The sequence below is a fragment of the Pan troglodytes genome, chromosome 5, assembly GCF_028858775.2.
Source record: "Pan troglodytes isolate AG18354 chromosome 5, NHGRI_mPanTro3-v2.0_pri, whole genome shotgun sequence".
In the NCBI taxonomy this organism is placed as follows: Eukaryota; Metazoa; Chordata; class Mammalia; order Primates; family Hominidae; genus Pan; species Pan troglodytes.
Window position 1 is genome coordinate 171,791,277 of NC_072403.2, and position 15,305 is coordinate 171,806,581.

General features: G+C 45.1%; 2 protein-coding genes across 2 annotated transcripts in view; one reads left to right on the forward strand and one right to left on the reverse strand.

Moving 5' to 3' along the window:
* LOC134810387 (uncharacterized) lies at window positions 1-2,344 on the reverse strand. Its single transcript, XM_063813636.1, has 2 exons — window positions 1,777-2,344; window positions 1-1,399 (listed from the first exon to the last, which is right to left on the reverse strand). The coding sequence occupies exon 1, from the start codon at window positions 2,258-2,260 to the stop codon at window positions 1,883-1,885; it is 378 nt and encodes a 125-aa protein (XP_063669706.1). The 5' UTR covers window positions 2,261-2,344; the 3' UTR covers window positions 1-1,399; window positions 1,777-1,882.
* ACAT2 (acetyl-CoA acetyltransferase 2) overlaps window positions 1,786-15,305 on the forward strand; it is a 17,054-nt gene continuing 3,534 nt past the window's right edge. The window contains exons 1-5 of the mRNA XM_009452331.4: window positions 1,786-1,925; window positions 2,701-2,835; window positions 6,795-6,976; window positions 8,301-8,418; window positions 14,982-15,125. Of these exons, the coding sequence (XP_009450606.1) occupies window positions 1,871-1,925; window positions 2,701-2,835; window positions 6,795-6,976; window positions 8,301-8,418; window positions 14,982-15,125 (634 nt within the window). The 5' untranslated portion in view covers window positions 1,786-1,870. The remainder of the gene's footprint in view (window positions 1,926-2,700; window positions 2,836-6,794; window positions 6,977-8,300; window positions 8,419-14,981; window positions 15,126-15,305) is intronic.

Consider the following 15,305-nt stretch of genomic DNA (forward strand, 5'->3'; position numbering starts at 1 on the left):
TTTCAATATGTCAAATTTGATGTGCTTACAGGAAATTTTATTTATTCGAGACAGTTTCTCTCTGTCGCTCAGGCTGGAGTGCAGTGGTGTGATCTCGGCTCATTGAAACCTCTGCCTCCTAGGTTCAAGCGATTTTCCCATGTCAGCCTCCCCAGTAGCTGGGATTACAGGCGCACGGCACCACGCCCGGCTAATTTTTCTATTTTATGGTAGAAACGGGATATCACCATGTTGGCCAGGCTGGTCTCAAACTGCTGACCTCAAATGATCCGCCCTCCTCGGCCTCCCAAAGTGCTGGGATTACAGGTGTGAGCCAAGGTGCCCGACCTGATGTGCTTGTAAGAATTTAAATGAAGAGGGTCAGTCAGCTTAGAAGACGAGGTTAGATGTAAGGATTTCAGACTTGTCAGTATACAGGTGGTGATTGATGCCGTAGGAATGACTGGTATTACCCAGGGAGCTGGTGCAAAGTAGGAGCCTTGGGGAATATGTTAAGGGGATGTGAGAGTAAGCCCACAAAGACTCAGAAGTGGCCAGGGAGTAAGGAGAAAATGGGATAGAATAGAGCAAAAGCCACGGGAGGCATTCCTTGAATTCCTTGGACTCAGATATGTTAGGGGACAGGAAACACATTGAAGACAACTGAAAAGAAGAGACTTAAGTGTGCTGCTGAGTTCTTAGCAGAGTAGACGGCTGATTTCACCACTATTCCAGACCCTAAAGATTTCTCCTGAAATTGCACTGTTATGCAATTTTTTTCCTTCTCTATTGCCCCGCCTCTGGGGCCTACACTCTTTATCTTCTCTGATTTATCTGACCCATCCGCATATCTCTGCAAAGTCTTAATGTAGGTTTCCAGGATTTAATGATTCTTTCAATCAACTTTAAAGTTCTTCAGGAAGATTCTCCAGGTCCGTCAACAGTTTTCCCCTTCATGACTTTGTGACAAAGCTTTCTTGTTCCACTATCCAGGTGTTCCCAACAAGTTGCTGTAATGGTAGCCCCTCATAAGCTTGCCTGGAAACCGTAGAAAGCTGAGAAAAATTATGAACTTTGCCCAGTAAGAGGCTGGGAAGTCAGAAAGGGTTTTAAACAAAACTGATCCCACTTGTTACATGCTCCTTTCACTGTCCAAACGTCAACCAAAGGAACTTTTGTGACGCTAAGACGCTCCCGGCGTCCTCACCCGTTCACAGCCAGAGTTGATCTTAGAAGGCAGGGGGCTCGCACCGAGACGCTCCTAGCAAGCCCCTCACGCGAGCGAATGACTGGCGCCAGGCGAAACGCATAGGACCTCCCGAAGCCGCCGAGAGCAAAAGGACCCATCAGAGCTGTGCTGAGACCCGCCGCGGGCCGGGCTCGCACTCGAGATTCTCGCCCGTGGGATTCCAGTCCTGAGCTGAACGAGAGATAAGTCTTTGTCACCCCCCAGTCTTTACTGTTTCGAGAAACCCTAAGATTAAAAAAAAAAAAAAGCCCAAAACGTCAAGTCGGGGAACTCCAACACTGGGGTGTCCAGAAACACTGGGGTTTCAGGCGCTCTGTAAATGCGTCCGGGGTCCGCGGTTCTGCCCGCAGGCCCAGACCCCGGCCTCACTTGCGCCCCGCGCCCCGCGCCCCGCGCCCCGCGCCCCGCGCCCCGCGCCCCGCGCCCCGCGCCCCGCGCCCCGCGCCCCGCGCGCCTCCGCCCGCCCCTGCTCCGGCCTTGCGCCTGCGCACAGTGGGATGCGCGGGGAGGTGGTGCGCGGGGAGGTGGAGAGCGAGGGGCGGGGCTACCTCAGGTCCCGCCCGCCGCAGGCCTGTGGGCTGCGAGGACGAGCTTTGCCTAGCTTGCAGGCAGCGCAGGGCAGACGGCGGCAGGAGAAGCAAGATGAATGCAGGCTCAGATCCCGTGGTCATCGTCTCGGCGGCGCGGACCATCATAGGTGAGTGGCCGGCGGGAGCCGCGCAGAGTCCGAGGCGCCTGCTGCTTCGGCAGGAGCGCCGAGGGCCGGACTTGTGTAGGAGAGGGGCGTATGTGGAGGAAGCCGGTCAGGCCAAGCCGCGAGGACCCGCGGGATCCCTGGAACCCTGCGCCTCCCGCGTTCCCTGACCTGGTGCTACAGCCCCACCCTCTCCTCTCCCGATGTGCGCACTCCGTCCCTCGTGCTTGGATTGGCTCCCGGGATAGAGCCATCGCGTGGCCTGCCTCTCCCATTGGTTGGCGTAGGGAGGTGTTCTCCTCCGGGACCCCTGATTGGCCGGCTCCGGGAGGCGCCATCGGTAATGCCTGCGGCAGGGGCGGAACTGCTAGGTGGTCTGAGCCCGGCTTTGGGCTGGGGTCGGGCTGTCACACAATGGCTAGAAGTCGTGACTTCGTCTCCTTCGTGCCGCATGGTTTTCAACGCCCTTGACCCGCCGGTTCCTTTTGTTTGGGAAGCATGGGGTCGCATCCAGTCCTTCGGATTTGGGGAATAGAAGGGCTACAGCGGCGTCCCTAGGCCGTTCTGGAGGTCGCCTGTCCAGCCCTCGGCTGCTGCGAGTTGTGGCACCCACCTTGACCTTTGCTCAGACCAGCAGGTGTAGGAACGTGTGGGAGGAGAGGGCACTGCCTCCTCGCGTGGCCTTGCCAAACAGGGTCATGAGGCCCCCCTGCTCGTAGGTGGTTTCTGTATTACCCGCAGGCTTGTGATGTCCACGCTCTCCGCCTTTCTATTGTAGGTTCCTTCAGTGGTGCCTTAGCTGCTGTTCCTGTCCAGGACCTGGGCTCCACTGTCATCAAAGAAGTCTTGAAGAGGGCCACTGTGGCTCCGGAAGATGTGTCTGAGGTCATCTTTGGACATGTTTTGGCAGCAGGTAATTCTCAGTGATTCCAGGAGAAGTCAGGCTTATTAGAAACAGCCCATAAACACACACACACACACTCTCTCACACACACTCACACACTCTCTCACTCACTCAAGTTCTTGCCTCCTTGCTTTTGCTCAGAGTTCCCTCTGTTATGATTCCTCCTGTTGGCCCCCTTCTTCCAGCCCTGTCAGTAGCTTCTATCTAGCTTGAGACTCAGCTTCTTGGCCAGGCAGGGTGGCTCCCGCCTGTAATCCCAGCACTTTGGGAGGTGGAGGAGGAAGGATCACTTGAGTCCAGAAGTTTGAGACTAGCCTGGGTAACAAAGCAAGACCCCGTCTCTACAAAAAATAAAATAGCCAGGTATGATGGCCTGTGCCTCCCAGCTACTGGAGAGGCTGAGGTGGGAGGATCACTTGAGCCCAGGAGTTTGAGACTGCAGTGATTGTGTCACTGCACTCCGTCATGGGTGACAGAGTGAGACCCCTTCTCTAAACAAACAAAAAGACTTAGCTTCATTAATATGCTTTTTGTGAATGAACTTAGACCACTGACCTACACTACCTACACTGCCTTTTCTTTTCCTTTTTTTTTTTTTTTTTTTTTGAGACGGAGTCTCTCTCTGTGGCCCAGGCTGGAGTGCAGTGGCGTGATCTCGGCTCACTGCAAGCTCCGTCTCCCGGTTTCACGCCATTCTCCTGCCTCAGCCTCCCGAGTAGCTGGGACTACAGGCGGCCCACTGCCTTTTCATTCTTACAAAGCAGGGCCGGCCGGGCCCGGTGGCTCACGCCTGTAATCCCAGCACTTTGGGAGGCCGAGGTGGGCGGATCATGAGGTCAGGAGATCAAGACCATCCTGGCTGACACGGTGAAACCCCGTTTCTACTAAAAATACAAAAAATTAGCCGGGTGTGGTGGCGGGCGCCTGTATTCCCAGCTACTTGGGAGGCTGAGACAGGAGAATGGCGTGAACCCGGGAGGCGGAGCTTGCAGTGAGCTGAGATTGTGCCACTGCACTCCATTCAGCCTGGGCAACAGAGTGAGACTCCTTTTAAAAAAAAAAAAGAAGAAGAAGCAGTAGGGCCAGCCTGATGCATAGGAAAGTATGCCTGCTCCTCCTTACTACCTCAAAGTGTCACTCATTCAACAAAAATGTATTCAGTTCCTCCTATGTGCCCCATACTGTGCTTAGTGCTGGGAGTATGGTTCCAACAATACAGGTAAGTTCCCTGCCCTCTTAGGGCTCAGTTCTGAGCTTGGAAAATAGGTGCCACATCATGCCCCTTGCAAATGGGGCATATCACTCCCTAGAGGAATATAGCTGAGTCCTGAGAGTGCCCCCATCTTCTGATTCTTTGGGTTTGAACACTCGTAATTAATTAATTAATTAATTATTATTATTATTTAAAGAGACAGGGTCTTACTCTGTCGTCCAGGCTGGAATGCAGTGGTGTAATCAATCGTAGCCCACTATAACCTCAAACTCCTGGGCTCTACGGTATCCTCCCACCTCAGCCTCTGGAGTAGCTGGGATTACAGGAGCAGGCCACCACACCTGGCTAATTTTTAAAATTTTTTTGTAGAAGTGGAGTCTGTCTGTTGCCTAGGCGTGAGTGCAATGGCTGTTCACAGGCACAATCATGGTGCACCATGCCCTTGAACTTCTGAGCTAGCTGGGACTACCGGTGCATGTCTACTAAGTTTAAGGCTTTTAAAGCACTGTGCTAAATGCTTTCCTTTCATTACCTCATTTAATCTTCCTCAGAAGTCTGTTATATCCTATTATCTTCATTTTACAAATGAATAAATGAGAGTTTAAGAGGTTAAATGACTTACCAGGGTCACAGTTTGAAGTGGAGCTAGCACTTGAACTTAGATCTGTCCTATTCCTTGAGCCAGATACCTTCTACAATCATGTAACAAATGTTTATTGAGCACCTAGTTTGTGCCAGGCACCATTTTAGCAGCTGGAGATAAGCAATGTTCATATCAGATAGAAATTCTCATTCTCATGAAGCTCGTAGTATGCTAAATGCTAGCATTATTAATTGTGTTAGCACCTCATTTCTTTCTTTTTCTTTTTCTTTTTTTTTTTTTGAGATGGAGTCCCACTCTGTTGCCCAGGCTGGAGTGCAGTGACACAATCTTGGCTCACTGCAACCTCTGCCTCCCGGGTTCCAGTGATTCTTCTGCCTCAGCCTCCCAAGTGACTGGGATTACAGGTGCCTGCCACTGTGCCCAGCTAATTTTTGTATTTTTAGTAGAGATGGGGTTTCAACATGTTGGCCAGGCTGGTCTCGAACTTCTGACCTCAAGTTATCCACCCGCCTCGGCCTCCCAAAGTGCTGGGATTACAGGCATGAGCCACCATGCCCAGCCCTGTACCTCATTTCTTCTTTTTCTTTTTTTTGAGATGGAGTCTCACTCTGTCGCCCAGGCTGGTGGAGTGCAGCCGTACAATCTCGGCTCACTGCAACCTCTGTCTCTCAGGTTCAAGCAATTCTCCTGCCTCAGCCTCCTGAGTAGCTGGGATTACAGGCGTGCACCACCATGCCCAGCTAATTTTTGTATTTTTAGTAGAGAGGGGGGGTTTCACCGTATTGTCCAGGCTGGTCTCAAACTCCTGACCTCAAGTAATGCGCACCCCCCCCGCCGGCCTCCCAAAGTGCTGGGATTACAGGTGTGAGCCACTGCTCACAGCCTGAGGCACCGCACTGGGCCTGTCTTTTTAATATGTATATGATCCTGCATATGTTTTCAGTCTCAAGTAACCTTACCCGTTTTTAGTTTCCAGCCTAATCCCAGATTGATAACATTGTGATGAATATAATCTCTAAGTTTTTATCAGCGACTTATTTGCTAGTTCTTCCCCACAAACTCACCAAGGAAGGGTGGTAGGTTTGAGTATATCTGAAACTGGGAATAGAGTAACCACTTTATAAACATTTACCATTGACTCTGATAACAGACAATGGCGATTGAGAATATTTGAAACTTTTAACTCCATTCTCTTCTGTGCTACTTTAAGTAAATTATGTATTTCTTCCCAACTAAAGGAAGTCCCATAGTTGAATTATGAAAAGATATTTGTGTTTCAGTACTCAGAATGAGAAAAAAAGGTATTTGTGAATTCTGAGTTTGTATATATTTTGTTATATAACCATTTAAGCATAGTGTAATGAATACTAAGCAAGAACAGAACTGCTTATTATCAAAGGTTTTCCTTTTTAAGTAACTCTTTTTCTTCTCAAGTGTCTTAAGCCATGATCTTGGGAGCAAATGGCCCTAGTTAGAAACACTGATAATGCCTAGGTTATATCCTGTGTTTATTAGACATAGGTTTGATGATGCTTATTTAAGCCCCCCCCCCCCCTTTTTTTTTTGAGACGGAGTTTCGCCCTTGTTGCCCAGGCTGGAGTGTAATGGTGTGATCTCAGCTCACCGCAACCTCCGCTTCCCAGGTTCAAGCAATTCTCCTGCCTCAGCCTCCCTAGTAACTAGGATTACACTCATGCGCCACCACGCCTAGCTAATTTTGTATTTTTAGTACAGACGGAGTTTCTCCATGTTGGTCAGGCTGGTCTCAAACTCCCGACCTCAGGTGATCTGCCCTCCTTGGCCTCCCAAAGTGCTGGGATTACAGGCATGAGCCACCGCACCCGGCTATTTAAGCCATATCAAAAGATGAGGATGACACTTCTTTCTTAATGTATTAATGACTTCTTTATGGAGGAGAAAGCTTACATCTATGAAATACCTACAGAGCAGCACAAGGCAGTATATATTCAAGGGCTAGACTGTGACAGGTGGAGAGTGTATACAGGCCTTTTTGCCTCCAGGGGGCACTTACTTGACCTGTAGGCTTTCAGAAGTGGCAGGTAACCCAACTGGCAATTTTCCACACACTTTCACTGTGACATTTTGTCTTTCTCCTTGATTGCTAAGAGTCCTCTGTGTTCCTCTTTCTAGGCTGTGGGCAGAATCCTGTTAGACAAGCCAGTGTGGGTGCAGGAATTCCCTACTCTGTTCCAGCATGGAGCTGCCAGATGATCTGTGGGTCAGGCCTAAAAGCTGTGTGCCTTGCAGTCCAGTCAATAGGGATAGGAGACTCCAGCATTGTGGTTGCAGGAGGCATGGAAAATATGAGCAAGGTAAGGCCTCTCTGATGAGGTGGCTTTCACTGACCTCACACTGAGAAACTCATGTCTATGCCAGAACAGAGTAAACAGATGCATAGCAGAGCTGGAACCAAACAGTGAACAAATACACAGAAATGACAACCTTGATCCCTACTTGAATGTGAAGTATTCTTCAGTTTGGGTGGGAGATCCGGGTTGATAAGAAGTTTATCAACCAGTGTGATTGGAACCGAATATACTTTTTCTAAACTATTAATGAAGCATGTAATATTTTCTGAATTAAATTCATATTAGTTGCTTGATGTCCTTGGTTTTAAATTTCTTTCCCATTGTGAGTAAAAGGCAAAAAACAGATGTTGCCACTTACCTTCCTGCACATGACAAGGAGATCCTGGGGACCAGACTTTTTGACCTTTTCAGGGTATAGAACATGTAAAAGAGGACCACCAAGTGGTGCCCTTCTCCAGTAGGTTTGCCAGGCATGATTTGTTTCACCAAGTTCCATACCTCAAATTGGCATAGTGGTTGAAAGAAAAACTATATCCCCTGCTTCCTGCTGATGCAGCTCAGGGGCTGAGGTGCAGATTCCCTAGATAGAAGCTGATTCAGCCCAGCCATTGCTGAGGTTCAGGAGGAGGCAGGCTAAAGGTAACAAAAATAATCGGAGTGATTTTGATGGGATGACACTGACATCTGTGTAGTACTTTACCAGGTGCTTTTGTACATGTGTTCACAACAGCCCCATATAGGGTAGATGATATCATTCCCAGTTTACAGGTAAGGAAACTGAGGACCAGAGCCAGCATTCAAATACAACTCTTCCGACTCTAAGTCCAATCAATGACTCTTTCCATTCTAATATACCTGCTGTTGAGTTGGTGAGAGTTAAGACTGGCCGCTACTCAGAAATCCCTCCCCATCATTTAGTTAGCCTGATTATTCTCACTGTAGACATTATGTCATCCATTGAAATAGGTAACACATTGTTAGCTTTACTTAAGCCCTTAGAAGATTTCTTCATTTAACAGATAATTAATTGCCTCGATGGAAAGAATAAATGGAATTCTTAAGGAAACAGGACACAGAATGGGTAGGTTTAAGGGAGAATTGAAAATGGGTAGGTAGGAGAGTAATGGTTCCCAACAATAGGAAAGATGAAGTCTGCTAATTCCAGGGGTCTTTAGACCTTGGCCTGGCTGAGGACCTAGAACTGGGGAGAAGGGCTGCAAAGGGGCCTAGATGAAGACTTAGGAAATACTAGATAATTTTGAGTTGTATTCTGGGGAGAAGACTAATTGCAACTAAGCCTAAATCCATTTTTATTTCTGACTTCTAGGCTCCTCACTTGGCTTACTTGAGAACAGGAGTAAAGATAGGTGAGATGCCACTGACTGACAGTATACTCTGTGATGGTCTTACAGATGCATTTCACAACTGTCATATGGGTATTACAGGTAAGGCAGACATGGCTGAAACTGTATTAGCTTTAAAAAGGTTAAAAAGACCATATAATAATCTGCTTCTTAGGTGCTTTCGTCCTTATGGCCAGAGACTGTCTTAAGGATTTTTATATCTCTTCTTTGATTAACTGAAGTGAAGTAAGTATTCTCTTCTTTGTGAACTCTTGATTATCAGAGAATGTTAGAAGTGGGAAGTACCTCAGAGTTCTTCTGGATCAACCCCTCATTTTACCAAATGAAGAAACAGGGCCCACAAATAGTGCTTGTGTGGCAGAGGTAGTAACAGAGATAAACCAGTTGTTTTTTTGGTACCTAGCTGTACTTTTTGTACTACACAATTGGGTTATTGGTCATTCATGCTGAAGGGTCCTGTGGTCTAAGTTTAATGCAAAGCAACTGGGAAATCAAAAGCACTCTTGTCTTTAGTATACATGTAAAACTTAGGAAACAGAATAGACATTTTAGAGTTAAAGAATCAAACCCTGAGAAGTTAAGCACCTTGCTCAAATGCATGCAGCAATGGCTCTGGTTTTATGTAACACATAAATATGTGAAAAAGGTAATGGGGAAAAGTACAAGATTCCAAGAGGGAACTGTGTGCATGAATGCTAGGAAGGAAGGAAGGGCTTAGGGATATGGGAAGCAATGAGAAGCTCAAGGCATCTTGACCACTTCTCGACTTAGAGCCACAACAGAGAAGGCTATAAAAACACAGGCAGACAATGGAAGACACTGTGTGACCAACTGCCTCAACCATAACTAGAGGTGGTCATTAAAAATTCAGATCCCGAGCCCTTTCCAAGGTGTACTGTGGATTGAATTGTACTCTTCCAGCCTCCAGAACTGTAAGAAAATAAATTGCTCTTCTTTAGAAAAAAAGAAAAAGAAAAAAGGCTCAGGTCACGATGGAGTAATTGACAAAGATTAGATTTCCTACTATAAACAAGCATAAAACTTGTGAAAATATATAAAGCCACTGTTTTATATATGTCAGGTTTTGACTAATACTCATGTAAGACTGAGATCCTTGAGAGAAGGGAAAACCCCACTGTCACTGTCTCTACCCGGGGCACTTCCCAAACTGTGTTATGGAGAGGCAGAGCCTAAGCTGGAAACAGTGGTCTCAGTGATCTGAAGAAGCAGAGAATTTGGGGCTTCTGAGATGGCTGGAGTTTGTGGGGCAGAATAAGGGGGAGAAGAAAAAAAGAGCTCCAGAAATCTGCAAAAGGCTCCCCTTAAGTCTTTGATCAAATACTAAGCTTGTAGATAACAGCTTACAAGGCCTAGTAGAAAAGAGCTGCAAGGGAGAGATGAACTGGAGATTTTATAGATTACTAGGAGATAAAAGTTCTGGACAAGCGAGTGGAAACCTTACTGAACCCCTTGGACACTCCATTGACATCTCAGAAAGACCACAGTTTAGGGGTAGGGCCAAAGCCATAGAGTAAAAGCTACTCTAGACCCAAACTAATAAGCTTAAAAACAAGCCTCAAAAGGATCAAGGTGATTTGCCAGTATTTTGACTGCTTGTGGAAACAAAACTCAATATATTCTCTAAAGATAATAAAATCTCTATGTCCAGTTATGTAGCAACTATAATGTTCAGCATGCAATGAGAACTTTCTAGATACACAAAGAATTAGGAAAATATAGCTTACAACCAGGGTGGAAAAAAACCACAACAGTCAACAGACCCTGCAATACTAGAATTATCAGATGAGGATCTTAAAGGCTCTATTTTACATATGTTTAAAGATACAAAGGAAAATACAATCTTCATAGAGGAATAGATGTGGACATCTCAGGAGTAAAAGGAAAAAATATAAACAAGAACCAAATAGAAATTCTAGAACTTGCAAAGTACACAATCTGAAATTAAGAATTCACTGGGATGGGGCCGGGCATGGTGGCTCACACCTGTAATCCCAGCACCTTGGGAGGCTGAGGTGGGAGGATCACTTGAGGCTGGGGGTTTGAGACTAGGCTGAGCAACATAGTTAGACCTCATCTCTAAAAAAAAAGAAAAAAAAATTCTGAATGGCCTTAACAGCATCTTGGAGACAGAAGAAAAAGGGTCAGGAAGTTTGAAGATAGATCATATACACAACCTGAAGAACACAGAGAAAAATAATGAAGAATAAATGAACAGGCCAGGCACGGTAGCTCATGCTTGTAATCCCAGCACTTTGGGAGGCCAAGCCGGGTAGATCATCTGAGGTCAGAAGTTCAAGACCAGCCTGGCCAACATGGGGAAACTCTGTCTCTACTAAAAATACAAAAATGAGCTGGATGTGGTGGCCCATGCCTGTAATCCCAACTACTTGGGAGGCTGAGGCAGAAGAATAGCTTGAACCCAGGAGGTGGAGGTTGCAGCAAGCTGAGATCACACCATTGCGCTCCAGCCTGGGTAACAAACAAAACTCTGTCTCAAAAAATTAAATTAAATTAAATTAAAAAATAGGCCAGGTGTGGTGGCTCATGCCTGTAATCCCAGCACTTTGGGAGGCCAACGCAGGCAGATCACCTGAGGTCGGGAGTTTGAGACCCACATGACCAACATGGAGAAACTCCATCTCTACTAAAAATACAAAATTAGCCAGGCTGGTGGCGCATGCCTGTAATCCCAGCTACTCGGGAGGCTGAGGCAGGAGAATCGCTTGAACCTGGGAGGCGGAGGTTGCGCTGAGCTGAGATCACGCCATTGCACTCCAGCCTGAGCAACAAGAATGAAACTCCGTCTCAAAAAAATAAAATATAAATGAACAGAGCCTTGGTGGTCTGCAGGACAAAATAAATAGGACTAGCATGCATGGAATAGGAATCTCATACATAAGGAAGAAAGAGAATGGGGCAGAAAAAAACTGAAGAAAATTTCCACATTTGGTGTGAAAAGAAGTTCAAAGACCAAGATGGACAAGGGAAAAATTACACCTTAGCAAATTGTAGCAAAAAGTTAAAAAAAGATCATGCCACTGCACTCCAGTCTGGGCAACAGAGTGAGACTCTGTCTCAAAAAAAAAAAAAAAAAAGGAAAAAAAAAAAAACAAGAGTGAAAGTGAAGAGCCATTTTTAGATGAAGGAAAATGAATTGCCTGCACACCTACACTACAAGAAATACTAAAGGAGCCAGGCATGGTGGTATGTGCCTGTAGTCCCACCTACTCAAGAGCTGAGGCAGGAGATTGCTTGAGTCCAAGAGTTTGAGTCTAGCCTGGGCAATGCTATCATAGTCTACTATGATTGCACCTGTGAGTATCTACTGCATTCCAGTCTGGGTAACATAGTGACACAACAACAACAACAACAAAAGAATAGCTTCCAGCCGGGCGCGGTGGCTCACGCCTGTAATCCTAGCACTTTGGGAGGCCGAGGCGGGCGGATCATGAGGTCAGGAGATTGAGACCATCCTGGCTAACACGGTGAAACCCCATCTCTACTAAAACTACAAAAAATTAGCCAGGTGTTGCAGCAGGCGCCTGTAGTCCCAGCTACTCTGGAGGCCAAGGGAGGAGACTTGCTTGAACCTAAGACGCGGAGGTTGCAGTAAGCTGAGATATTGCACCATTGCACTCCAGCCTGGGCAACAAGAATGAAACTCCATCTCTAAATAAATAAATAAATAAATAGTGTAAATAAATACTGTATAAAATGCAAAGCACTCAGAATAGCCAAAACAATTTTGAAGTCAGAAAATAGCACTTACATGCTCTGATTTTAACATTACCTATAAAGCTGTTGTAAACAAGACAATGTGGTTTTGGCATAAGGACAGAGAAAGAGAACAGAGTTCAGAAATAGACCCAGACTTATGCTCGTTTTCAACAAAGGCATCAATGGAATGAAATGGAGAAATTAAAGTCTTTTCAACAAATGGTGCTGGAACAACAGATTACTCACATGGGAAAGATGAACCTAGATCCCTACCTCACACCCTATATAAAAGCTAATTTGAGATAAATCATGGATTTAAAAATAAAAGCAAAAAATGTAAAGCTTCTAGAAGTATATATAAGAGAATAGCTTTTACAGGGTGCAGTGGCAGGTGCCTATAGTCCCAGCTACTAGGGAGGCTGTGGTGGGAGGATCACTTGAGGCCAGCAGTTTGAGGTTGTATAGTATACTATGGTTGATTTTGCCTGTTAGTAGCTGCTGCACTCCAGCCTGGTCAACATAGTGAGACATCATCCAACAAAAAAAAAAAAAAAAAAAAGAAAAACAGCTTGATAAGTAAAGACAAGACATAGAAAGCAAAGCAATAACTTTTTTTTTTTTTTTTTTTTTTTTGTGGAGACGGGTCTCACTCTGGCACCCAGATTGGAGTGCAGTGGCTCAATCTTGGCTCACTGCAACCCCCACCTCAGCCTCCTGAGTAGCTGGGACCACAGGTACTCACCACCATGCCTGGCTAATTTTTTGTATTTTTTGTAGAAATGGGGTTTCACCATGTTGCCCAGGCTGGCCTCAAACTCCTGAGCTCAAGGGATCCTCCCACCTCAGCCTCCCAAAGTGCTGGGATTACAGGTGTGACCCACCAAACCTGGCCAATTCTCACATTTGTAGAAGAGAGTTACAAATACGGAAAGGGAGAAGAATGTAGCTTGTGGTGTTAGGTTGCATTTTGGAGAACTCAAAATGCAGTATGAACTCAAGGTGTTACCATGAGTGTGTGTGTATATGTAAAATTATAAATAATACATATGGAAGTTTCTACTGAACAGACCTAGAAACAATGACAAACCAGTAACAACAAGCAGTCCTGACACCCAGATCTTCTAAATACATTTATCCACTAAAAGGAACTAAGGTTGTTTGGAGAAATGGCCCTTTCCAAGGCTAGGGAAAAAATGCTAAAAAATTAAGGACATGCTCAGGGACATGTTGAAAGTACACAGGAGGCAGCCTACGGGGCTTCCACTTTCCTGTAGTGGAATTTTGAACAATTTGAGCATCAGAGTCAGTAATGATAGTAATGGGTTGTAACTGCCCAAATTTTGAACAATTTCAGTGTGCAAATAAGTAATGATAGTAATGGGTTGTAACTGCCCAAATTTTGAACAATTTCAGCGTGCAAATAAGTAATGATAGTAATGGGTTATAACTGCCCAAGTATTGAAAAATTTCAGCATCAAAGTAAGTAATGAGAGTAATGAGTTATAACTTATTCAATAAAATGAAAATGTATGAGTCCATCCTGATATAAATAACTGAATAAATGGGAGAAAAGGAAAAGGTTTTCTTTATGGTAAAATGCCAATTAATATCTTACCAATAGAAGGAATGTTGGAGTTAGAAAGTCATGAATGAATGCTAAAACTAGTGGGTGAAAATATGATGGAGAAGAAGATATTTTGATAATCCAAAAAGAACCTCTGATAAATTATTGATTACTTATAAATGAAAAAATGGTACCTTTAAAAGCTAGCAACCTGGTGAATACCAAACCATTTTAACCAAGTGATCAAAGATAACATCACCTGGGATAAACTGATTGTCATTTGTGTCCTAATAAGACTCACTGAGAAAAATCATACTATCATTCAGTGGTATACCTGCCTTTTGGCAGAATCTTAATCTAATTCTGAGGAAACATCAGACAAATCAAAATTGATGACCCTTAACAAAAGAACTGGCCCATGTTCTTCAAAAATATCAAGCTTAAGAAGCATAGTCTGAAGAACTGTTACAGACAAAAGCAAACTAGAGAGATTGATAGTTGTACAATGCATGCTTCTTTATTGGCTCAAATAAAGGAGCTAGAAGGACATTACTGGAATATAGGTGAAATTTGAATGTGGACCGAGGATTAGATAATAGTGTTTGATTCATGTTAAATTTCCTGATTTTTGTTTTGTTTTGTGAGACAGGGTCACCCAGGCTGGAGTGCAGAGGCACAATCATGGCTCACTGCGGCCTTGAACTCCTAGGCTCAAGTGATCCTTCTGCCTCAGCCTCCCAAGCAGCTAGGACTACTAGCTACATGGCACACACACCATGCCCGGCTAAATTTATTTTTAATGGAGACAGGGTCTCGCTGTGCCCAGGCTGGTCTCAAACTCCTGGGCTCAAGTGATCCTCCCACCTCGGCCTCCCAAAATGCTGGGATTACAGGTGTGAGCCGCCACACTTGGCCCAATTTCTTGAGTTTTATAACTGTGCTTATGTAAGAAAGTGGCCTTGTTTTGGGGAAGTATACACTGAAATTAAAATTTAAGAGTAAGAAGGCATTGTATCTCCAACTTTCTCTCAGATGGTTCAGAAAGAAAATATTAAAGCAAATGGAGGGAAAATATAAATGGTGACTCTGGGTGAAGGAAATTTCTGTAAGTTTACAATTATATAGAAAGGGAAGGAGAGAAGTATGACTCCTGAGAGTCACTGCAACATTTCCAAACCAACTGCCAGTGGCAGGCAGGGCCACCCCACACAGCATTGCACAGGCCACCATGAGCCTGCTAGCATGTGTGGTCAGTCAGTGCTTGGTCAAATGTGGACGACTTGAGCTATCAAATGCCAGTTCATGAAAATGTTAGTTTTTTGCTGTTTTTCTCCTTTCCCAGCTGAAAATGTAGCCAAAAAATGGCAAGTGAGTAGAGAAGATCAGGACAAGGTTGCAGTTCTGTCCCAGAACAGGACAGAGAATGCACAGAAAGCTGGCCATTTTGACAAAGAGATTGTACCAGTTTTGGTGTCAACTAGAAAAGGTGAGTATATCATAGTGGTTTAAACATCAACCTATTTATAGGTAAGAGTAACATCTAAAAGAGTAATACATAGGAATCTTTAGAAATTATATCTTAGTTATGTTTTTCAGGTTGCAAATATATGTCCTGGATACATGAATGTGGGGAGGGGATATGCTGGGTTTACAGGACACGGTAACA